This window comes from Artemia franciscana, chromosome 3, assembly GCF_032884065.1.
Source record: "Artemia franciscana chromosome 3, ASM3288406v1, whole genome shotgun sequence".
NCBI lineage: Eukaryota > Metazoa > Arthropoda > Branchiopoda > Anostraca > Artemiidae > Artemia > Artemia franciscana.
Genome location: NC_088865.1, coordinates 11,822,359 through 11,843,060, shown reverse-complemented (window position 1 = coordinate 11,843,060; position 20,702 = coordinate 11,822,359). Strand labels below are relative to the sequence as shown.

Here is a 20,702-nt window from a genome sequence, read left to right as displayed (position 1 = left end):
AGCTCAATATGTGTATAGATTTTCGATAATTCTAAGTCAATTAACTATATCAGAATTTTCCCACAACAGCTTTTAGGCCTTTTTGGTTAGAATTGTTGTTTTACACGACAAAATGGTTAAAAACGCCGCATTGCAGAGGGGACGTCTTTCTGGCTAAAATGAATGTCCAAGTTAGCCATTTACTTTGTAGGACTATCCGCATCCTTATAAACGAATAAGCTACCGTGCGGAATTACTAACTCTAAAACCCGAAGCTTAATATATGTATGGATTTTCGATAATTCTAAATGAAACGACTATCTTATAATTTACATACAATAGCTTTTTGGAATTCTTTTGGGTAGAATTCTTGTTTGGCCCCACAAAACTGATGAAAACGCCGCTTTAACATCGGAGAGTCTTTTTGACAAAAGTTAACGTCTATGTTAACCGTTATTTTGTAGGGCTACCTGTACCTTTAGAAACTAATGCGCTACCATATGGCATTGCTGCCTCTGAAACAGGAGACTCAATATTTGTATAGATTTTCAATTATTCTAGATCAATAGACAATCTGAGAATATCCAAACATGGCCAATGTGTCGATTTTTTTCTTTCGTGAAACTTATTGTACGTTGATCATTTCCTCGTGATACTTATCGTATTTTTATTTTATCTTCATGAAAGCTGTTTTATGTTGATTTTTCCTTTGTGAAACATGTAGCATATTTTATTTTTGCTCTTCGTGACGCTTGCACTACGTTTATTTTTTCCCTGCGTGAAACTAGTTACAAGTTGATTTTTTTTTGTTCATGGAACATGCTGTATGCTGATTATTTTGTCGTAAAACCTGATGCATGTTAATTGTTTCCTTGTAAAACTTCTTGTAGTTTTAGTTTCTCTTCATGAAACTCGCTGTACGTTGATTCTTTCTTTCATTAAGCTTATTTTATCTTGATGTTTTTCATCGTGAAATATATTGCATTTTTTTCGTGAAACTTTCTGCACGCTAATTTATTGTTCGTGTAACATAATGCTGATTTATTTATTCGTAGAACCTATGACATGCTGATTTATATCAAACTTGCTATATATGGTTTTTTTCTTCATGAAAAATGATGCATGTTGATTTTTATTCTTGAAACTTGGTGTATGTGGATTGTTTCTTCAGGGAACTTCATGTATTTTGATTTATGTCTTCGAGAAACTGTTATATTTTTATTTCTTCTTCATGAAAGTTGTTTCATGTTAATTTTTCTCTTCGTGATACTTGCACAATGATTCTTCTCCTCGTGAAACTGGTTTTTTTCTTGTAACTTTATGCGTGCTTATATTTTGTTTTTGAAAATTAACGTATCTTGATATCTTTCTTCGTAAAACTTATTTTATGTTGAATTATTCTTTTGTGAAAATAAATTTATCATGATATTTTTTTGTGAAACTTGTTGCATGTTGTTTTTTTTCTTCGTGAAACAAGATGCATGCTGATTTTGTTCGTGAAATTTGCTGCATGTGGATTTTTTTTCAAGAAACTTAATCTAAGAAACTTAAAAAGAAACTTAAAGAAACTTTTTAACAAACTTAATCTTTCTTCATGAAACTTATTTTATGTTGAAATGCTCTTTTGTGAAAATAAATTTATCATGATATTTTTTGTGAAACTTGTTGCATGTTGTTTTTTCCTTCGTGAAACATGATGCATGCTGATTTCGTTCGAGAAACTTGCTGCATGTGGATTTTTTTTCAAGAAACTCAATCTAGCCAGATTTATGTTTCTGAGAAACATGATACATTTTTATTTCTTCTTCCTAAAACCTGTTGCATGGTGATTTTTCTCTTCGTGGAAAGTGTATATTGATCTTTCTCCTCTTGAAACCGGTTTTATTCGTGGAAATTGTAAAGTGCTGAATATTGTTCGTGAAACTTAATTTATCTCGATGTTTTTCTTCATGAGACTTGTAGCATGATGATTTATTCTTTCGTTAAACATGATGTATGCTGATTTTTTTCGTAAAACTTGTTCTATGTCGGTTATTCCTTCGTGAAATATGAAACATGTTGATTTTTTTCCAGAAACTTGTTGCATGTTGATTGTTTCTTCAGGAAACTTAATATATCTTGATTTATGTCTTCGAGAAACATGTTATATTTTTATCTCTTCTTCACAAAACTTATTACATGTGGATTTATTTCTACGTGAAACTTGTACATTCATTTTTCTTCTCGTGAAACCAGTTTTAGATCGTGGAACATGTATTGTGATGATTTTGTTCGTGCAACTTATTTTTTTTGTATTTTTTGTTCGTGCAACTTATTTTTTTGTATTTTTTCTTCGTGAAACTTATTGTATGAAGCTTTTGCATGTTAATTTTTTCTTCGTGAAATATGATGTATGCTTATTTTGTTATTGAAACTTATTGCATGTTGATTTTTTCTTCAAGAAACACCACACATTTTATTTCTTCTTAAAGAAACTTGTTCCATGATGATTTTTCTCTTCGAAGAACTCGTGCAATGATTTTTCGTCTGGTGTAACCCGTTTTGTTCGGTTTAGTTCCTGATTTGTGTCTTGGAGAAAGTTGTTATATTTTTATTTATTGTTCATGAATAATGTTGCATCTTCATATTTTATTCTTCGTGAAACTTTTACATTCATTTTTTCACCTCATGAAACCGGTTTTGTTCATGGAACTCATTACGAGATGAGTTTTGTTCGTGAATCTTAATTTATCTTGGTTTTGTTTTCGTGAAACTTGTTGAATGTTGTTTTATTCTTTCATGAAACATGACTTATCATGATATATTTCCTAGTGAAACTTGTTGCATGTTGTTTTTCTTCCTAAAACAGTGTGAATGCTGATCTTTGTTCGTGAAAATTATTGCATTCGGATTATTTCTTCAATAAACTTAATTTATATTTATTTATATCTTCGATAATTTTGTTATATTTTTTATTTCTTCACAAAACCATATATTTGTGCATTTTTTCTTCGTGATACTTGTACATTACTTTTTCTCCTCATGAAGAAGTTTCATGAAGAAGAAAAGTAAAAAACAACAACTTTCTTGAAGACGAAAATTAAGCTACATTAAATTTCTTGAAGAAATAATCCATATACAACAAGTTTCACGAACAAAAACAAGCATGGATTGTGTTTTACTAAGAAAAAACCAGAATACTACAAATTGCACGAAGCAAAATATCAAGATAATTTAAAGTTCACGAAAGAATAAAACAGCATGCAACAAGTATCACCATGGAGAGTATTAAGATCAATTAATTTCTACAAACAAATTCAGTACGCAGCAAGTTTCACGAACAAAACTAGTTTCACGAGGAGAAAAATCAACATAAAGGTTTCAAGAAGAGAAAAATGATTGTGCAATTCGTTTTATGAAGAAGAAATAAAAATAAATCAAGTTTATCAAAGCCAGAAAACAAGATACATTAGGTTTCTTAAGGAAATAGTCAACATGCAGAAGTTTCATGAACGAAAATCAGCCTGCATCATGCTTCACGAAGTAAAACCAACATGCAGCAAGTTTCATGAAGAAAAAAATCATGATAAATTAACTTGAGGAACAAAAATCAGCATGCAACAAGTTCTGCTAGCAAAACCGGTTTCACGAGGAGAAAAATCATTGCACATATCTCACGAAGAGAAAATAAAAGTATAACATGTTTCTCGAAGATTTAAATAAGGATATATAGAATTTCTTGAAGAGATAATCCAAAAGTAGCAAGTTTCATGAACAAAAATCAGCATGCATCCTGATTCACAAAGAAAAAAGCAACACGCGTAAAGTTTCACGAACAAAAACATCAAGATAAATAAGGTTTTTACGAATTAAAATCGTCACGTTACAAGTCCCACAAGAAAAAACCGGTTTCACGAAGAAAAAAACAAATGTACAAGCTTCAAGAAGAGAAATAAAAAACATGCAAGTTTGTTGAAGGAGAAGTAGAAAATATAACAATATTCTCGAAGATATAAATGATGATATATTAAGTTACCTGAAGGACTAATCCAAACGCAAAAAGTTTAACGAACAAATATCAAAAATATGTACACATATTGAGCTTCGGGCTTAAGAGGCAGTAATAATGTACGGTGGCTCTTTCGTCCCTAAGGCTTTAGGTAGTCCAAAAAAAACAAATTGCAAACATAGGCATTTGTTTGAGCCAAAAAGACTGTCTTACAGCAAAGTGGAGTTTTCAGCCATTTTGTGATGCAGAGCAACAATTCCACCTAAGAGAACACCAAAAAAACTATTGTGTGAAAATTCCGGGATAATCAATTGATTTAGAATTATCGAAAATCTATACGCTTGTTGAGCTTCGAGTGTCCGAGGGAGCAATGCCGTACAGTAGAGCATTCATTTTGTAGGTAGTCTAGAAAATAACGGTTCCATAGGCATTTATTTCAGCTGAATAGACTGTTTCATATCAATCTTTGACCTCAGCCATTTTGTGGTGCAAAACAACAATTCTAGCTAAAAAGGTCAAAAAAGCTAATACGTAAAAATTCTGAGATAGTTAATTGATTTAAAATTATCAAAAATATATACAAATATTGAACCTTACGTTTTTTAGGCAGTAATGCCGTACGGTAGTGTATTTGTTTCTAACAAAGGTGCAGGTAGTTCCAAAAAATTAACGGCTATCATAGACATTTATTTTAGCCAAACAGACTGTATCACAGCAAAGTTGTGTTCTCAGGCAGTTTGTTGTGTAAAACAGCAATTCTGGCAAAAAGATGTCCAGAATGCTAATGTGTGAAAATTCTAAGATAGCTAATTGATTTAGGACTATCGACAATTTATACGCATATTGAGCCTCGAGTTTCAGAGACAGTAATGCCGTACGGTAACGCAATCGTTTCTAAAGGTGCAGGTAGTCCCATAAAATAAAGGGTTAACATACACATTTATTTTGTCAAAAAAAGACTGTCCCACAGCACAAACGCATCCGTGATCTTTCTTCTTGAAGAAAATACAAAATGTTTTGGCTTATAGGATTTGTAAATGTGACCTAAAGCTTAAACGAATCTTTACCTATAATAACAACCGTCCCGTCTCTTGAATCGTTTGCTGAGGTGGACCAGCTAAATATTGCCACGGTGGCGTGAAATATGCATAGTCTTGGTGCAAAGGAACGTAGCACTTTCATCAAAAGCTCTCAGAAATAACCAAATTTAAAAAATGTGTCTCCTTTTCCTTCAGGCGTGTCTAAAAGTGCAATAAAAATGATGCATTTTCATAAAGACCTCTCAGAAATACCTTTTAATATGGCATGAATTTATTTCTAATATCAACCGCGCCCTGGAAATGGTTGCTAGGATTCCTTCCTTTCTTTAATTAATGGTTCTTTTTGCTTATATCCTGTATAAACTTTTTTCACATTTGGTTTTTTCGTTTTTTATGTTTTAATTGCATTTTCTGTGTTTCAATTATGCTTGTAAATTTTTTACTAATATAAGTTGCATGTAAAAAAGCCTTGGTCCTTTAAAGTACTTGTTCCAGGATAAAATTTTAAAACGTAATCATTTACGCAATGAAATATCTAAAATCGATACTAAATGGGTACGTGGAGATATCTGGGGAAGGTAAACAGGAAGGGTGTGCGAAAGCACAGGATGGTTTGTCCCCAACCCCCACTGCACTTCCTGGCTGAAGGGTCAAGAAACGGAGATCAGCACCACCGGTAGGGACTGTGAAGTCTAATGCCGTATTCTTTACCTTTACCTTTTACCTCTGTAGCATCTCATTGATCAAATAGGTAACTCAACCCGTCTAGATCAAGTCAGAAAATTAATGACGCCGTAATAGGCAGGCGTTTCTCATAGACTAAAAATAAATAGCATTGAAGTGCTTGTGCTCTCATGTGGAAAGAATTAGGAACATTCAAATCATTTAATCGTTCTAGTTTTGGGGACAGGGGGTTCTCCTTGCATACAAAAGGCTATCATCTAGAAATTATTCCCCGAATCAAAATATTATGATTGTTCTGCTGGCCCAAAACGTTAAGGCTCTGGTCTCTTCATTGGGGGAAATCTTTGTTCTTACGTTCTAATCCTAATGGGGACAAAAATCCTTAGAAAAGACTTCATGATAGAAAATTAAATCTCTTAAAGTATTATGTAACAACCCACGTACACATTGTCATTACGCAACATCCCACCTGCTTGTCCTCCCCAGTTACAAGTGAAGATTCCAAACAGGCCCTTAAGGACCAAGTCACGTTTGAATGTGTCATCATCAGTATAAGTAAACATTCCCTAGTACGTAACAGCTAAAGAAATTATGAAACGTCTTGAAATGTTTTGAAACGTCTTGGAACGCCTTAAGAACAACTTGAAATATCCTGAAAATCGTCTTTAAATATCTTGAAACGTCTTGAAAAACGTTTTGAAGAAAAATGTCTTAAAAACGTCTTGGAATATCTTGAAACGTCTTGAAAAAAATCTGGAAGAAAAATGTTTAAAAAAAATCCCCCACTGGACTAGTGGATTTTATCACGTTCTACTACGTAACATTAAAAAACAATGATGTAACAACCAAAGTAAATCCTCTTTATAACGTAATTGACACCTGCATATATTATAAAACATTCCCTATTATATAACAAGCACCTGAGTCTTGCCCTGAGTGAATCGCCGCTAAGCCTTCTTCGTCATTTTAAGTAAGTAAAGAAAGAAAAAAGTAGCGGCTATTGATGTCACAAAAATAGATTTGACCGTCACTATAAATGGCTAAAATATTTTATATACTTGAAGCATTATAAAGACTTGAAACTAAGAGGGTATAGAGGAGAGAGACGAAGAAGAATAAAAAATAACGAAACATCTGAGACAACTATAATTGTGTTTTTTAGAAACCAAAATCTGAGGATGGTATTATGTTTTATGAGTTTAAATAAAAAAAAAACAAGTTTTTTTTCAACTGAAAGTAAGGAGTAACATCGAAACTTAAAAAAAAAACAGAAATTGTACTTATATGAGGGGGTCTGCCTTCTCCTTTATGCTAAAGTTTTTTTTTCGAACATTTATAAATCTTTATTATTCTAATTAAAAGTTCCATGTGTTACAGGAATCATTCTTAAGGAATTGGGACAAACAGTCACACTTCAGCGTAATGAGCGGGGTATTAAGGATAGGGCAGCCCCTCATATAAGTCATAATTTCTGTTCATTTCAAGTTTTGATTTTACTCCTTTTTTCAGTTGAAAAAACTTCCTTTTTTATTTAATTTGTGATGGTTTTTTAAATACTGCCAGGAAATCCGGTTCCTCCTCCATGAAAAATTCCTTCTCCCCAGAGACAATCTCACCATGTGAAGTGACTGTCACATAAAATACACCCCCATCCCACTAAAATTCTAGCAGAAAATTCTCCCTGAAAAATTTCTTTCTGACTATTCCAGGTGAAACCATTTTTTAGCACACTACCATATCTTTATAATGATGCCGGAAATTCCCTTCTCCATAGAAACGTTTTTCTCCAACTTATCCGACGTCCAGCAGAAAGTTACTCGCGAAGAAAATTCCTTCTGGAGAATTTACCCCTTGAAAACTCCTAATTTCATGGCCTATTTTCATGGCTTATGGCCTAATTAAACTTGTGAAAAATCAACCCTCCAACGGAAAGACACCCTAGACAACTCCAATCTAGTAAAAATTGCCCCCGGAAAAATTTATCTTAACATCTCTACTTGTAAAATTGAGTCGGCAAAGAAAAGTTAGACTAATAAGAATTAATTCGTATAGTGATTCTGGCAAATTCAGGCATTCTACCCCCGTTTCAGGCCAAATTTAGGCATTCAACCTTCAAAAATGTCCCTCCGCAATAGAAAATTCTCCCCGTAGAAAACCCCCTAAGTAGAAAATGCAATCCCTCCTCCCACACTAGAAATGTATGCAAAGACATTTACAATAACGAATACTTAAATATCAATATCAATAACATATAAATATAAATATAAATTATCAATAAAAAATACTTTATGTAAACCATAGGCAAAATTTACATTTTAAACCCCTTTTCCCAGGGACTCTGTAGGGTCATGTTATCTTCCAAGGCATACTTATTGGGATTCCAGCCATACTCGACAGATTGGCTATCTCAAAATTTTGATCGGACGACTTGAGAAAAAAGGGGGGAGTAGGTGGGGGCTAGTTGCTCCTCAATATTTTTGGTAACATAAAAGGGCACTAGAACTTCCGATGTTAGTCCAAATGAGCCCTTTTCCTCCTTTTTCAAAAAACAAGAAAATTTTTCTGGCACGTAGCTTTTGATGGGTAACACTAAACTTAATGAATTTAGCAGCATAACAAGCCAATTTTTTTGAAATATGTATTAATATCAAAATTCCGTTTTATAGAGTTTCGATTACTATTGAGCCGTGTCGCTCCTTGCTTACAGTTCGTCACCACGAATTGTCTGAAATGTAGAAGGTTTTTACAAAATATAATTTGAGTGTGAAACGATGCGAGTAAGGGAAAAGTAAATTAAATTTAGAATCAATTGTTTTTGATTAACCTATTTGCGGCTACTACCTCAAGTCTCCTATTATCATAATTTTTTCCCACCTTATTGCTTTTACTCTCCCAGTTACATTTTCTATATGTCAAAGCATTTCAACTCAAGTGGTTATTCATTTTCTCACAAATTTCTTCCAAAAAAAGCGGTTAATTTCTGCAAATGTAATATTTTCCCACAGAAGGCAGCATAGTGAAATATGGAATAAGCTATGCAATTTTCTCAATTAATGTTGGCGTCATCAACTTACCACAATGTCCAGCATATGCAATAATGACGTGTTGTTCTTTTTTGCAGGCCTCTGCTTTCAAATGACACTCACTTGAATAGGATATTCCGTCTGTACCACAAACTGGGGAATACAATCCTTCATCCTAAAACAAAAATAAAAATTTTGAAGACAATTATTTCAAGAAAACATTGCACTTCTAGAACAAAAATATTTTAAAATAATATTTATTACTAGCTGTTGGGGTGGCGCTTCGCGCCACCCCAACACCTAGTTGGTGGGGCGCTTCGCGCCCCCAACCCCCAAGCCCCCCCGCGCGCGTAAGTCATTACGCGCCATATTAGTTACGCGCCATTGTAGTTGTGTCCCTGTGTCCCACCTGTGAATAGAGATAGATATAAATATATGTTTTTAACTACGTAAAACATGCGAATATACAACATTCTTCACTGTCCCATTGTCTGTGCATATAAATATATATGCACAGACATAGATCTATACCTCATTATTCTAATGATGTGTCCTTGTGTCCCGGTCGTCATTTATATTCCCTGTGTCCCGGTCGTCATTTGTGTCCCGGTGTCCCAGTTTGTAATTTCTCTTTGAGTGTCCCGGTCGTCATTTATATTCCCTGTGTCCCGGTGTCCCGGTCTTCATTTGTGTCCCGGTGTCCCGGTCTGTAATTTCTATTCGAACAATCCCTGTGTCCCGGTCGTCATTTATATATCCCGCCTGTGCCCCCCGCGTTACTATTCGAACAATCCCTGTGTCTCGGTCGTCATTTATGTATCCCGTCTGTGCCCCCGGCGTCCCCGTTGTAGTTGTGTCCCTGTGTCCCGGTCGTCATTTATATTCCCTGTGTCCCGGTCGTGATTTGTGTCCGGGTGTCCCAGTCTGTAATTTCTCTTTGAGGTTCCCGGTCGTCACTTATATTCCCTCTGTCTTGGTCGTCATTTGTGTCCCGGTCTGTGATTTCTCTTTGAGTGTTTTTTCTTTTTAGTTTTTTTTTTAGTTTTTTACGTTTTTTCTTTTTTCAGTTTTCTTTTTCTTCTTTATTTTTCAGCGTCACTATGAAGTACATATCGACGAACCTTTGTTTTTTTAACTTAAATCTGGTAGGCATTGATGACCTTATCCAAGTCAAAATCCCAAACCCAATCATCATCGCTATCATTTTCAGTTTTGATATGTTTTGACTCTCGCTGTCCAGGTGGATTTTCATCTAACTGCGCGGTTTTGCGTTCTTTAGCCGCAAGCCTGTTTTCTTGCTGTTCTTGTGATTCCCCGGCACGCTTTCTTTTCTTACTTTCTCTATCAGCTGCAAGCCTGTTTTCTTGCTGTTCTTGTGATTCCTCGGAACGCTTTCTTTTCTTACTTTCTCTATCAGCAGCAAGTTTTTTGGCATAAACTCTTTGAGCAGCTTCCTCGGCTGTTGCCATTGTAGGTTCTTCAGTCATTTTACAATTAAACATTTTTCCGGGAACAAATGTCTTAAATACCGTTAATGACGTCACCGTCATAGCAAAAATGACGACAACTAACTTCATGACGTCAGTCGACACAGAAACATGACGTCACCTGACAGACAGACACACAGACAGACAACTTATTTTTATATATATAGTTATAATAGAAATATTATTACCTCAAACGCAAATTTTTAATAATTAGAAATTTATTATAGTCCCAGTTTAAAAAAGACAATTAATTGGAAAGCATAAAAATTATACTTTTATATTGTCAATAAATGTGGGTGCTAGAAAAATTTTATCATCCTGAAATTAATTATACTTCTGGATTTAATCCAGTGCCAGAATCCAAATCAACAAAAACATATAAAACAATATAAGATATTATCATTTTTACAGACGATAGAAAAAATAAAAAAAATACATGCCGAAAAGGTAGAAAAATATACGGGCTTATATATATATATATTTCTCATAAAGATATCAATGGAAAATATTCTGGCATTTTCGCAGGGGAGAGAGAATTTCCAACCCCCTCATAAAAATAAGAAGGAGAGGATATATAATTTTAGCTATATATTCGCACATAAGAGGGGGGGGGGTAAAGTATCCGGACAGTTGAAGTCAAAAAATAGTTCTTATTTCATAAAAAGCAGATAAGTGTAGCCTACCACATTTTTTTGATGTCCCGACTTCTGCTCTCTGTTGGGACGTAATATTGCTCTTGTATTTGTAAGTCGAATAAAGAAAAACACTAGACATTAAACTCGAGTTTACGATTTGTAAAACCGAGAACAAAGCGATATCTTCATTAGTTTCTTTGTTACTTTAGAAACAAATTTGGGCTATATATTGCCTGCACTAAAAATGTGGTAGGCTACAATTATCTGCATATTATGAAGTAAGAACTATTGTTTGACTTCAAACTGTCCGGATACTTTACCCCCCCCCCCCCTCTTATGTGCGAATATATAGCTAAAATTATATATTTCCCATCTATTCTGAAAATTGACTTTGTCTTTTCTCGCACTAATCAGAAAGAAACTAACGAAGAAACCGCTTTGTTCTCGAGTTTTACACAGCATAAACTTGATTGAGTGGCGTATAATACACAAGAACCAAAATCCCTACCCCCAAACAGAAAAAAAACAATACTCAAAAAATTATCAAAGTCGCAAAAGGCTTATTTTCCACTGAGGGGGGGGGGGGGTATTTTCCACGAAAGGTGGGTTGTTTTCCAGGGAGAGGGGTGAGTATTTTGAAAAACTCATTTCGAAAAACTATTCTGTCAATTATGTTTTTAATGGCGTTTAAAAACTGTGTCAGAAACGATGGAATGGTCTCACTGGGGCTTCTAGTAACTATACATCCAAAGGAAGTATTATCGAAGTGTCTTTACTAACATTGAAAGAAAGGTTAGGATCTCTAGGCAAAAAACTTATCAAGAAGAAAACAAAATTTTGAGATGTTGAAATGATGTGATGTTTAAAAATGATTTGATGACGCTGAAATGAAATGATGTGTCTGAAAGGATGTTGAAAAAATTCAAAATGATCAGTGAAATGCTGTATTGTGTATTCGGATATAACTTTTCCTGGAACAGTGCCAAAAATTCAATTTTTACTTTCTTTTCTAACATTAAGAAAATATTGGATGCACCCAACTATTTTGGGTATGGCGATGTTTAGCTCTATACTCTAAAGCCGATATTACAAGCAACTGCCAAGTTTCCCAGAGAGGCTTTAAAAGAAACTAAATTTTAACCAGAAAGGGTAGCTTTAGAACTTCCGGGTATAATTAACATGGAGGAACGGAAATGGATATTGTCACACTGACTGGTATATACCTCCTACAGATTTACGACGACTTCCCTAATGATGACTATAAAAGCACAGAGATTTTTGTTCTTATTGACTGATATACAAGGGTTCGTTCAAGCAGATGGTTAGAAAGTCACAATAAATCCTTTGCTTTAGAAATAATACAAAATAGTTACAAAAGGACACAGTCACTGAAAACTCTTGCTATATATAGATAAATGACCATAAACTATTAGAATGAAAACCACACCCGTATACGTTATCCATCAAAGCATATTTGTGGAAACACCTTTTGATTTAATTTTCTTTTTATCGGCTTGAATTTCTCGCAAACATTTAAAAATAAAAATATAGAAATGAAGCAATATTGCAATATTTCAATCTAGGGCCATTCCCATAAATTTAGAAAAATGTAGTCTTAAAAAGAAATCTAGAAATTTATCAGTGAAGCAGCAAAAAACACCAAAATGTAGGTAATGGCCCTTAAGTATTCCTGCCCCCTTTTCGATGATTTGAATTTCGAAACAAAATTTTCAAATGGGATACAAGTAACAGGTATTTCAAAGCTAGGAGAGTGGGTGTTTTGTTTCTTTCGATTTTTTTTTTCAAAAAACTCACCGAAAAAAGCATGTTTCAAAATTTATGGGGAAATTTTTATGTTACTTGTTAAAAGAAAAAATACATGTTACCTGTTACAGAAATGAAACCTTTTAAAATAAAACCTGTTACGATCTAGTAATTTATGTGTTATGTGATTTAGTTTTGTTGAATTGACTTCAGGTCAGTTCAGTCGGCTTATTCAGTTAATATTCAAAAATTCTTAATTCTAGTTAATTTTGTAGATGAAAATCGATTTTTCGAAAAAAAAATTTGTGACAAACAATTTACTTTACTATCTTAAAAGGCACTTATGTTCATCACTCATTTCTAGTTCCAAATCTGCTTTCTTGTATCTAATATCCCCCCTCTTCTGAACCAAAATCCCGGATACGCCCTTAGGAGTTGGATTAATGTTTTCTATGCCTTTTAAAGACCAGGACGTCATTTGCGCTTGGATTTTTGCAACAAATCTATGCTTCATAATTATACAGCTTGGACTTAGCTCCCCTGTGTATCCAGTCATTCCACAGCTTAGATTCACCTTGTTTTAGCATTAAGTCAGGACTGAAGGAACAGTATTTGGGTTTGTCTTTCCTCCTAGAAATGCCTAAATCTTAACTACTTCTGTGGAGAGTCTTTTATATATTTCCCTTGAATTTGTCGCATCTCTGTTTGTATTATTTTGAGCCCCCTTGAAATAACACATGGAATTTATCAAATCACATTAATAATCTAAAAAATAATAACCCAAGTCAACCTATCTGTCACATTTTTCTCATGAGACACTACGAGCTGTCAAATATTGAGGTATTCCTAACTGTTAAGTAAAAATACAAACTGTTTCAAAAGGTGTTATGTGATGTTAAAGCCTAAGAACTAAAATAGCGTATTATTAGAGTTAATTCAAAGTTAAAAAGAGATTTAAAATATAAGCTTGAAGAAAGTACACTAAATTAAAAAAAAGCAAATACATCACCTCGGGCAAAAAGGCACACAGTGGTGTTAATTGGGGAAGAAGAAATGCCCCCCCCCCCCTATATTTTAATATATTTTTTGTACAATGAAAAATGGATTGTTAGGCAGCTTTATTTAAAAAATCCCCCCCCCCTTCCCATTGATTTGAAAAATACATCCCACTATGTTTTCATAAATTGTCGCCAGCAAAGGCTCTCACACCAATAATTACCAGTTTAAGAATAAATATAAGTGTAAAGTCGTTGCCAAAAGCTAATTTCACAGCGCATTAGTAAAGTTTGCCTTCCGCACATAAAATTAAAAGTTAAAAGCAAACTGTGGTGAGGTCTTGACATGCTCCTTTACTCTGATAAGAGAACCAATTATTTGAGGCAGTCATTTGTCACAGTGAAGATTGCTTAACCAAGCAGTTTGCATATTTTTTTGATTATAATTTAAGGATCTGATTTTTATACCCTTTTGTTATCTGTTACACTTTAGATACAGGAAGGCGATTAATCCTTTTAAGGACCTTTGTTTTTTTGCTTTCAAGAAGTTCTTGTATTATGTAATCTGGAAAGTTGGCAAAAAATTAGACGCGTTGATGTTTATACTTGAAGGATAGACATTACTCTTGAAAGCTATTAAATAAAAAAAAACTAATTTTTTTAGCTGAAAGTAAGGAGCGACATTAAAACTTAAAACGAACAGAAATTACTCCGTATATGAAATGAGTTGTCCCCTCCGCAATCCCTCGCTCTTTACGCTAAAGCTTTAAATTGTTTTAAAAAGTAGAATTGTGGCGGAGTCAAACTTTAGCGTAAAGAGCGAGGGATTGCGGAGGGGACAACTCATTTCATATACGGAGTAATTTCTGTTCGTTTTAAGTTTTAATGTCGCTCCTTACTTTCAGCTAAAAAAAAATAGTTTTTTTTATTTAATTTCTGAACGTTTTTGAATTAATGCATGTTTGGTTTTGGCTCTCCGCACATAAACTATTAAAATGAAATTTGTATATTAATTCTTTTTTTGGCTAAATGGCTTTCTCTTAGTTTCGATCAGACGATTTTAAGAAATAAGGGGTGGAGAAGGAGGCCTAGTTGCCCTCCAATTTTTCGGTTACTTAAAAAGGCAACTAGAACTTTTAATTTTTAACGAACGTTTTTATTAGTAAAAAATATACGTAACTTAAGAATTAACTTACGTAACAAACTTTCATAACCTAATATTTTTATTATGTATACGAGGGGGTTTGTACCCTCGTTAATACCTCGCTCTTTACACTAAATCGTAAGTTTTGTCCCAATTCTTTAAGAATGAGCCCTGAATCAGAAAGGCCGTAGAATAAATAGTTGAAATTACTAAAATTACTTTAGCATAAAGAGCAAGGTATTTATCTCCTCCTAAATACCTCGCTCTTTATGCTAAAGTATTTTTAGAACCCCTCATATGCGTAATAATCTCTGTTCGTTTTAAGTTTCAATGCTACTTCTTCCTTTCATTTGAAAAAACGTTTTCATGTTTATTTTTCATTGTTTTCTTATAGTAATGCTAGAGAATCCTGCGCCCTTGTCATTGAATTTTTCTTTCCCCGTAACAGATTCGTCCAAGGAAAGATCCTCCAACATAGCCCTCTCTCCTCAGCCCCACCCCAAAACAAAATAAAATCCCCCTGAAAACGTCTGTACACTTCCCAATAACCATTACTATATGCCAACAATGGTCAAAGTTTGTAACTTGCAGCCCCTCCCCCAGGGATTGTGGGGGAGTAAGTCATCCCCAAAGACATAGTTATTATTGTTTTCGACTATGCTGAACAAAATGGCTATCTCAAAATTTTGATCCGTTGACTTTGGGGAAAATGAGTGTGGGAGGGGGCCTGGATGCCCTCCAATTTTTTTGGTCACTTAAAAAGGGCACTAGAACTTTTCATTTCCGTTAGAATGAGCCCTTTTGTGACATTATAGGACCACTTGGTCAATACGATGACCCCTGGGGAAAAGAAAAAAAAACAAAAAAAAAACAAAACAAATAAACACGCACCCGTGATTTGTCTTCTGGCAAAAAATACAAAATTCCACATTTTTGTAGATAGGAGCTTGAAACTTCTACAGTATGGTTCTCTGATACCCTGAATCTGATGGTCTCATTTTCGTTAAGATCCTACGACTTTTAGGGGGTGTTTCCCCCAATTTTCCTAAATAAGGCAAATTTTCTCAGGCTCGTAACTTTTGATGGGTAATACTAATCTTGATGAAACTTATATATTTAAAATCAGCATTAAAATGCGATTCTTTTGATGTAGCTATTGATATCAAAATTCAATTTTTTAGAGTTTTGGTTACTATTGAGCCGGGTCGCTCCTTACTACAGTTCGTTACCACGAACTGTTTGATTTTGTCACGGTAACTTCGTTCGATGAGTTGAGCCTTCTGATATGAAATTTTTGTTTGGTGGTTTTGGTAATACATTCCGGTGAAATGATAATGGAACCTTTAATGACGGATCCAGAGGATCACTTCAAAAAATTTATAGAATGAGGGATCCACATTTATATTTTCAGAATTAGGAGGGATTAATTTTATGTTTGTCCATTTATAAATGAAAATACTTAAAAGGCATTGTCAAATGAAGTGCAAAAAGGATATTTTTCAAACTCTAGTGTGAAGGAGCAAAAAAAGTGAGAGCATGCGCTCCCTTCCTAACTAACGCTGCTGTCTGGCTTAATTGTGTTCAAAGACCTAAAAAAAATGGAAGCTAATAAAAATTTTAAGTTCTGCAAGGCTTTGATTACCTTCGTCCGCAAGGAAAAACAAATCATAAATTTACCGACCAGCGATATAGCTAAAAGTGCCCTCAGACTAAAAAGGAATTAGAGGATATGTAATGTGCAGAGTATCAACCACAACCAACACGAAAAAATATATACTTTTGTTGTTTCACAGATTCCTTTCTTGGAAAACTAGCATGTTTATTGTGGAGGGACAATTCTGTTGGAAGGGCTCATCTTATTTAAACTTAAATATTTTCAACAAGTTCAAAAAGCTATTGTGTTCTTAACAACTGTTGAATAGAAACTAGAGTGCAATTTTAACTATGCACCTCAAGTGCATTTATGTAGATTTTAAAACGGTGAACTTTCACCGTTAATAGTACAAAACCATAAGTCATATCCAATTTCATCATAGGCATGGGAGCAAAATACATTTTCATAAAGCACCAAGGACAGTGAAAATGATTTGTTATTGTTTGAATCCGTCAATCAAAAAATTACAAAACCGTATAGATTTTGAAAAATTACGACACATTGAAAATCAAATTTTTAATGAGGACGACCTCGCAGCGCAGTTTTGAAATTCTTTGGGCAACAGGTGATAAATAAAACAAGTAAGAGAAAAATCAGCAAAAATAAGCTAAAAGAACCTGGTACCACAGAGCTTAAGAAAGTTTAGATTTACTTTGAGGGTCCTTTGTCTTGATAAACAGATTGTAAGGTTTTAAACTTTTTGGGTGAAAAATTGTTGGCAAATTTAACCGCTCAGCTCTACTTATTTATTCTCAATGTCCACAGTGGCAACACTGCTAAGAGTGGGATACTGGGATACTGCGATAAATTTTTTATCGGTGACAACAATTCCAGATGTCATTTTTTTCTATCCTTAGTATTTTAATAGTTCTACTCGAGAAAACAGATTATTAGAAAATTTTGATTGACAGAATACATTGTCAAAATTTTTATTTAAATCGCATAAAGATACACAAGGGTTTTCTTAATTTCATTCCGTTCACTATCTAGTAGTAGTTATTTCTGAAAACGATATCTGCTTAGACTGTTTTTTTTGTTTTTTTTTTTTTTTTTTTTTTTAGCTACATTGCATTTAAAACTGATGCAAAACGAAACATAATTTTCTTAACGAAAAATTTTCAAAATGTCACTGATTTTAACCTTAAATGCCAAACGAATGCAGAGCTTTAGAAGTACTCATTTTTTCGTCAGGCCCATTTTTGGCAGTTGATTCACTCCTGAAAGTTTCATTCATGCATTTCAAAAGCCACCAAGCTAGTCAAACTGCAACTCAATCAAAAATTTATGAGTCAAAGCAAAAATTATAAGCTAAAGAGGATGGCAGTTGGCCCTCCAATCACTTTTGACTTTAAGAGAGCACTTAATTTTCAATCAAATTAGCTCCTGTAAAATATCAAGGATATTATTAGCTATGATAGAGCATCGCTGCCTATGTCCTTATATGCCCTATGTTGCTTATATGGCCTAATAATACATCCATGCATATAATAATTTTGTTTAATTGTAACTCCTCCTAAACGTTCCATATAAGTTTCAACTTAATACCATTAGTTTCGTTAGCTACAGTGACCGTTAAAAAAAAAATTGTCATTTTTTTGTTTGTCATTTTTTTTGTTTGTAATTTTTTTTTTGTCAGACCCATTTTCGGCAGTTGATTCACTCCTGAAAGTTTCATTCATGCAGTTCAAAAGCCAACAATCAAACTGCAACTCTATAAAAAACTTATGAGTTATTAAAACAAAAATTATGAGCTAAAGAGGAGAACTGTTCGCCCGCCAATCACTTTTGACTCTTAAGAGGGCACTACATTTTTTAGTTTTCAATCAAATTAGCTCCTTTAAAATATCAAGGATATTATTAGCTATGATATAGCATCACTGCCTGTGTCCTTATATGCCCTATGTTGCTTATATGGCCTAATAATACATCCATGCATATAATAATTTTGTTTAATTGTAACTCCCCCTAAACGTTCCATATAAGTTTCAAATTAATGCCATTAGTGTCGTTAGTTACGTAGAATCTTTTATTGTCATTTTTTTGTTTGGCTTTTTTTTTGTCAGGCCCTATTTTCGGCAGTTGATTCACTCCTGAAATTTGCATTCATGCAGTTCAAAAGCCAAACAACCTAGTCAAACTGCAACTCTGCTCTTTTTTAGCTTCACTGTCATTGCGATATTTTCAATATTATTACTATTATTATCATTGTTATAATTATTTATAATCTACTGCGAGTTTTGTAATTTCCTGTTATTGCTATATTTTCATTACAGTGAATCAGATTTAGTGGCCAAGATTTTGGTTTCAAATGTTTTACCTAGAAAGCTAGAAAGCTTTAATTTTTAAAAGCTGTAAAAGCTTTAATTATACTCTAGAAAGCTTTATAAAACAGTTTCTTTTTCTATTTTTAAAATGACATCAGTGAAAGTTTATCTTTCATATGCACATGCAAAACGAACTTATGCTCAACAATATCCATTAGATTTGATATAAGAGCATTTAAGAAATCTTTATTAATTCTCAAATAGATTTTTAAATAGATTGTCATAATAATAATGATAATATAATAAAATAGTATAGATATAGAACATAAACATAATAAATGTAAATAACAAACGTAAATAATAATAATAAAAATTAAATCAAATTAAGAATACTGGAAAGATAGAATAATTTTTTTTTTTAATTAAAGGTCAATAATTCGTAATCTTGATGCCATGATGTTTTCAACTTGGTGGTTTTATTTCAAATGCACCACTTTATTACATATGAAGTCGAAACTTATTATACAGTAAATCATCATTTAGATCCAATATCAAACAGTTCACATTATCAGTAAAAAAAAAAAAAAAAAAAAAAAAAAAAAAAAAAAAAAAAATCAAATCACTGATATATTACTAAACCTTCTACCCATAGATTTCTGTCTAAGTTGTAAAATCAAAGCCTAACTACTATGATTATCTTGGTCGTAAGCAGATAAAGTAGTTATTTGGTATCTATCCTGTCGCGTCAGTAGCAATCAGCAGTCCAAACTACAGAACATCCATAGATTCCAATGGAAACACGCAAATGATCGTTTTAAGGGATTGATACTGGTGAAATTTATTTTCGTGTGGAGACATGATCATAAAAAAATAAATTTGAATACAAAAAGGATTGTTTGCAATGAATAGCGTGTTTACGTTCGAAATCATAGTAAGCTAATTCTGGGAATCTTTTTGGCAACCGTGTATTTAGAATTTTTATTCCGTAAAAACTGGAGTTTTGTATCAAAAAGTTCGCGATAATGAACTGTAAGTAAGGAGCGACTCGGCTCAATTGCAACCAAACAATCTATAAGATTTCTATTAATCTTAGACAGAAATGCTTCGTTTTTTTCCAAATATAATTCATTTTTCTTTATTTTTATAGACAAACCACCTACCTTGGTCGTATTGATATTTGTTTTAGCTGCTAAGATTTGGAATAGCTGTTATTTTTGTCAGTATTTCTGTAAATTGGAGTTCTTCCAAAGCACGTTTTTTTCAAGATTCAGCCTTGCAAGAGTAAAGAGAGAGAATAATGGATTATATGAACCTAGTTTACACATCGATAGTGGTGAAACAGTTCATGGTAATGAACTGTAATTAGGGAGCGACCCGGCTCAATTGCAACCAAAACTCTAAAAAACACATGAGAGAACCGTACTATAAAAGTTTCAAGCTCCTTTATAGAAAATATGGAATTTTGCATGTTTTGCCAGAAAAAAGATCATGGATACGTGGTTATTTGTTTTGCGTGTGTATTTTTCCGTAGGGGTCATCGTATCAAACTAATGGTCCTAGAAGATCGGAAAAGAGTGCATTTGAACGGATATCAAGGGTTCTAATACCCTGTTTAAGTGAACAAAAAGGATGGATGACAACTAGCCCCCCTCCCATGCCTCTTTTTCCCCTAAGTTGCCCGATCAAAATTTTTAGATAACCATTCTGTTCAACATAGTTGAAAGATATAATAACCATCCCTTTATGGGTAACATGACCCACCATAGCCCGTGGGGAAGGGTCGTTAAGTTATTAAATTTGCCTACTGTTTGCGTACAGTATTTGCAATTGAGGAGCATGCATACATTTTTCGAGGGGGGGGGATTTTGTGCCTGGGTGTTTTCCATGGGGAGAGATATTTTTCGGAAGAACTTTCCAGGGAAAATTTTACATGGAGGGAGGGGGAAATTTGACAGAATTTCTACACGAAATTGTTTTATTTGTTTTACTTTCTCTTTGCCAGCTGAATTTTGAATGTGGAGATGTTCCGGGGTAATTTTACGGGA

The 20,702-nt window shown here is 33.6% G+C and overlaps 1 protein-coding gene across 1 annotated transcript in view; it reads right to left on the bottom strand.

The window, feature by feature from the left end:
• LOC136025458 (agrin-like) overlaps window positions 1–20,702 on the bottom strand; it is a 214,702-nt gene that overhangs the window by 101,240 nt on the left and 92,760 nt on the right. Inside the window, exon 8 of the mRNA XM_065701490.1 lies at window positions 8,766–8,889. Within this exon, the coding sequence (XP_065557562.1) occupies window positions 8,766–8,889 (124 nt within the window). The remainder of the gene's footprint in view (window positions 1–8,765; window positions 8,890–20,702) is intronic.